We start from the raw sequence: 3069 nt of genomic DNA on the forward strand, positions 1-3069 counted from the left end.
GTACCCATCACACTGCACCGCGTCTCCTGACTGACGGAGCAGTCCCTACCAATTCAACAGATTGCACCCACGTCTCTCGATAGATGGTGGCATGCCTGTCCTCCCGGGACGTGTCACTCATCCGGTTGGGTAATTCCCTGCAACGGTTACCTACACAGCCCTGGCAAATAACGGCTGCAACAGAGGTCCAGTGGCGGTTACGCCCGATTTGACAAGAGCGCCTATATAAGAGCCCCTTAGTCGAGGGGGAGAGGGTTCTGATCTGATTCTCGGATCTTGATTCATCTTACTTAAGCTTACTCTCGAGCTAACCTTCAGAACTCAGTGATCTTGCGCGACCTACACTCTTAGCCTCTTTTATACTCTTCACTATTTTCTCCAGCATTTTAACTTAAGCATCGAAGTATTCCCACCGGGCAAGTCCCCCGGGAATTCTTTGCTGTCTTCTTCTCAGGTGCCGTCCATTACCAGGTAGGAGCTAGTCAGCAGCCAGCTAGGAGTGCTCGGATTGCACAACATCACAAAGTATATGATTTGTAACTATTTTTCTAACCATAAGTGGATGGTTGTGCACTTGGAAAGTAGATGGTTTAGTTTACCAAGCAAATCTTTTTAACTATTGTCTCTCTCTCTCTCCCTCTCCAACAACTGGAGTGGCACTCTAGCATCCCATTCATAATTCATGATGGGCTTTGGGCTTAGGCTCAAGCTAGAGGCTTTCATGAGGCCAAGCTCGAGCCTAAGATCTAGGCCCGGTGGTCAAGCCGGGCTTAGGCTGGGGCCTCAATATATTATGTTGATAACAAGTGAAAGCCCAGCCCAGCCCAGCCCATGAACAAGTCTACCTCAAACAAACTAGGTGCAAGCTCTCATCTATAGTAGGGGCATAAAAGGGCAAACAAGGAGTTTTAAAAGTTCAAACAAGCGAGAAGCGCCACAAGCATGTATCTTGGAAAGAATGCTTATGTAATTTCACTTGATGTAATTACAATAAGTCAATTAATTATTTTTAATAATTAATAAGTAAATACGCAAATAAATCATATAAACATTGTCATATATTTGTAAATATAAAATTATATATAAAAAAGATAAGGCTTGCAACATTCGATGAAGCATTAAATTATATGTTTCTTTTAACAAAATGAGAGGGGGAATGTATTGAACCCCATACTCCATAAATTCTAGATAAATTATAAAAAGAAAATAAACTCCAGATCTGCCACAAAACAGTTTTTTTGTTAGTTATTATTAGCAGAGACCCATGCGATATACGAGATTCATTAAAATTTCAAGCAATAGAGCTAGGGTTGCAAGTGGGGTTTGAGATTTTTAAATTTAAAATGAGCTTGAGCTAAAAAAAGAAAAAAAAAACTCAGGCCTAAATTAAACTCAGATTGGAGTTAGGTTGACGCATATATATATGTATATATGGAAATTGCACTAATGCACATGAAGCTTTAGAACAGCTCAGGCTGTTCCAAACAGCCAAAGTTTTCTAATATATTGGGAGGTTAAATCATCCAATGTAGCTTGAGAAGATTTCTTGCGACCAATGAAATGTGAACATACCACCATTGTTTAAAACCAAACACCAAAATGCGATTTAGTCTATTTTTTTCGGGCATGGGTGCTGTAAGTGTATCAATTTAATTAGTGGAGGTCTTTTGGTATCTATCAAAAACATCAGGGAAAAACATGTCACTCTGAATGAAATTATTTGTCTTGTTAAAAAATCCAAGTAAACTGGCAAACAACTCCTAGGTTCTGACTAGTGTCTCTATTCGGTCACCAATTAGCCGTTTAGGTTTCTAACTAACACAATACAGGATTCCGAAGCACCAACTCCAACTTATCGACTCCACCCACAAAACCTTAAAACCTTAGTTCTTTTCATTCTTTTTCGTCACTAATCGCTATATATAGGCATAACATACAGAAGCACCTTCGCTCATTCTCATTCATCGCATACTCACCTTCAATTCTTATTAATGGAATCCCACAAACCTATTTGCAGTACACTCAAAGCCACTGCCTACTTACTTCTGGTAGCCCTCACCGTGACATGCGCTACCTCAGCTCGAATCCTCGACGAGCAATCCCCTGCACCGGCAACCATTCCTGTTGAAACACCTACGGCAGACATACCACCAGATGCAGCGGGGGCTGCAACTACAACGAGTGCCGCCACCGTCAATACGGACCCCCACCACCCATTATCCTTCTTCATGCACGACAGACTTGGTGGGTCAAACCCCTCAGCCCTGGCCGTGACTGGAATTGTGAACAACCCGGCGGTGAACGGTCAAGTCCCTTTTGCAAGGCCCAACGGTGCCGTTCTCCCTGTCAACAACGGCGTTCCCCTCAACAACGACAACAGAGGAATTATCAACAACAACAACATTCCATTCCTCACTGGCCTTGGCGGCAGCACATCCACTGTCATTCAAAACAATGGCAACAATGGTGGTTTCGGGGTCCCTCTGGTGAATGGAGCCCAGCTTCCCGCAGGGACCACCATCCAGAAACTTATGTTCGGGACGATGACAGTGATCGACGACGAGCTGACCGAAGGACATGAACTTGGGTCTGGCATGGTTGGAAAGGCACAAGGGTTCTATGTGACCAGCTCGGAGGACGGCAGTAGCCAGACCATGGCATTCACCGCAATGTTCGAAAGCGGCAACTATGCTGACAGCCTGAGTTTCTTCGGGGTTCACCGAACGGCCGTATCGGAGTCTCAGCTGGCCATTATGGGTGGCACTGGAAAGTACGTAAATGCCAAAGGATACGCAACACTGAAGACCGCCATTCCCAGTGCCAACCAGCAAACAACCGATGGAGAAGAAACTTTGCTGGAGGTTACCGTCTATCTCACATATTAAGGGGCGTCAACTTCAAGTGTTAAAGGACTACCTAATTAATTATCAAATATGCTGAGATATTCTCTCTATATATGGAGTGACCATGACTAGATTATTACATCCTGGTTTGTTGGAAAAAATACGTAATATGTGGATTGTTCTGTTTTTATGAATTAATCTAATTAAGTTTCCTCTTTCAATTGCT

At 43.3% G+C, this 3069-nt stretch overlaps 1 protein-coding gene across 1 annotated transcript; it reads left to right on the top strand.

Annotated features, from left to right (window-relative positions):
- The first annotated feature begins 1971 nt into the window (after positions 1 to 1971).
- LOC148848943 (dirigent protein 25-like) lies at positions 1972 to 3069 on the top strand. The gene has a single exon (XM_088952644.1). It carries the CDS (start codon positions 1992 to 1994, stop codon positions 2883 to 2885), a length of 894 nt encoding a protein of 297 aa, XP_088808770.1. The 5' UTR covers positions 1972 to 1991; the 3' UTR covers positions 2886 to 3069.

Source organism: Nelumbo lutea, chromosome 6 (genome assembly GCF_056320005.1).
Source record: "Nelumbo lutea isolate HS-2025 chromosome 6, American lotus-T2T, whole genome shotgun sequence".
In the NCBI taxonomy this organism is placed as follows: Eukaryota; Viridiplantae; Streptophyta; class Magnoliopsida; order Proteales; family Nelumbonaceae; genus Nelumbo; species Nelumbo lutea.

Bases quoted from the DNA above. Each gene is read 5' to 3' on its own strand.
- LOC148848943 (XM_088952644.1), top strand. From the start codon at position 1,992: ATGGAATCCCACAAACCTATTTGCAGTACACTCAAAGCCACTGCCTAC.